This window comes from Tupaia chinensis, unplaced genomic scaffold (assembly GCF_000334495.1).
Source record: "Tupaia chinensis unplaced genomic scaffold, TupChi_1.0 Scaffold000166_1, whole genome shotgun sequence".
Classification (NCBI taxonomy): Eukaryota; Metazoa; Chordata; class Mammalia; order Scandentia; family Tupaiidae; genus Tupaia; species Tupaia belangeri.
The window spans coordinates 1,373,827-1,375,299 of NW_006159641.1; the positions used below are offsets into that span (position 1 = coordinate 1,373,827).

General features: G+C 65.6%; 1 protein-coding gene across 1 annotated transcript in view; it reads left to right on the forward strand.

The window, feature by feature from the left end:
• The window catches only part of LOC102501492 (putative phospholipid-transporting ATPase IIB), a gene marked incomplete at both ends in the record, with an annotated part of 192,556 nt that extends 191,177 nt beyond the window's left edge, over positions 1-1,379 (forward strand). Inside the window, 2 exon segments of the mRNA XM_014586915.1 lie at positions 555-638; positions 1,209-1,379. Of these exon segments, the coding sequence (XP_014442401.1) occupies positions 555-638; positions 1,209-1,379 (255 nt within the window).
• Positions 1,380-1,473: the final 94 nt, after the last annotated feature.

Genomic DNA, 1,473 nt, shown 5'->3' on the forward strand with positions numbered 1-1,473 from the left:
AGCGCACTCCGGGGTTGTTATGTCAGTCCCAGAATACCCCGGCTGGCCCTTTCTGCCACCCAGGGCGCTGAGGGAGGACGTGAGGTGCCCAGTCTAGGAGCACGGAGCTCAGAGCGGGTGTGCGGCAGGGGGGGCTCCCAGGACCAGTGTCCCCGTCCTAGCCCAGCCTGTCAGGCACTATCCTTGCTCTTACCACACGGAGCCTGGTGCCATGTCCCGAAGCACCGTGGCCCCAGGACACGTGCTCATGTCGTGACAAGCCCGTGGTGTGCCGGCACCAGGAGAGCCAGGTCAGGTCCACAACGGGGGTGGGCGGGGAGGCGAAGCGTGAGTGTGGGAAGCAGCCACATGCCTCACCCGACTCGCCTGTCGTAGGCTGGCCTCCATCTCTCCTCGCTGGCAGGAGCTGGCTGAGACTCGCGACCAGGGTTTGAGCGCCCTCCCTCCGGCACATGCAGGCACATGCACTGGCAGGGTGCACTGGCCGTGGCCCTGGCTGGCCTCAAGGGGAGGGCTTATGGGCCCCTCTGGTGATGGCCTCTTCTGCTCTCCAGTGCGGGAACATGGCACGGGAAGGGCTGCGGACCCTCGTGGTGGCCAAGAGGGCATTGACGGAGGAGCAGTACCAGGACTTTGAGGTGAGCACCTCCGTGTTGGCTCCTCCCGGGAGGGCGTGGCTCCTCAGGAGGCAGCAATGCGCTGTCCCTGGTGGGGGCCCAGGGTCCGTGCCCAGCCTTTGCTCCAGCACCTGGCCAAGGAGAGCCTGAGAGCCACATCCTCGCCCCCTCTAGCAGATGGTTTCCATGCGACAGGCCCGCGTGGAGCAGGACACGCACACACACGTGTCCTCTGTGCCCAGGGCTGGTCGGTCCAGTCGTGTGGGCCTGCATGGAGCAGGACACGCACACACACGTGTCCTCTGTGCCCAGGGCTGGTCAGTCCAGCCGTGTGGGCCCACATGGAGCAGGACACGCACACACATGTGTCCTCTGTGCTCAGGGCTGGTCGGTCCAGCCGTGTGGGCCCGCATGGAGCAGGACACACGCACACACGTGTGCTCTGTGCTCAGGGCTTCTCGGTCCAGCCGTGTGGGCCCGCATGGAGCAGGTACACGCACACATATGTGTCCTCTGTGCTCAGGGCTGGTCGGTCCAGCCGTGTGGGCCCACACAGAGTAGGGCATGCACCTTCCTGTTCTCTGTCCTCAGAGCCGATACACTCAGGCCAGGCTAAGCCTACATGACAGGAGCCTGAAGGTGGCGGCCGTGGTGGAGAGCCTGGAGCGGGAGATGGAGCTGCTGTGTCTGACAGGTGTGGAGGACCAGCTGCAGACGGACGTGCGGCCTACTCTGGAGCTTCTGCGCAACGCCGGGATCAAGGTGCCTGCCCCCGCCGTAGCCTCCGCTGTTCGGGCGAGCGTCCCGGCGCCTGTGTCTGAGCCTGCTCTGTGAAACCTGCAGCTCCTGGAGTGCA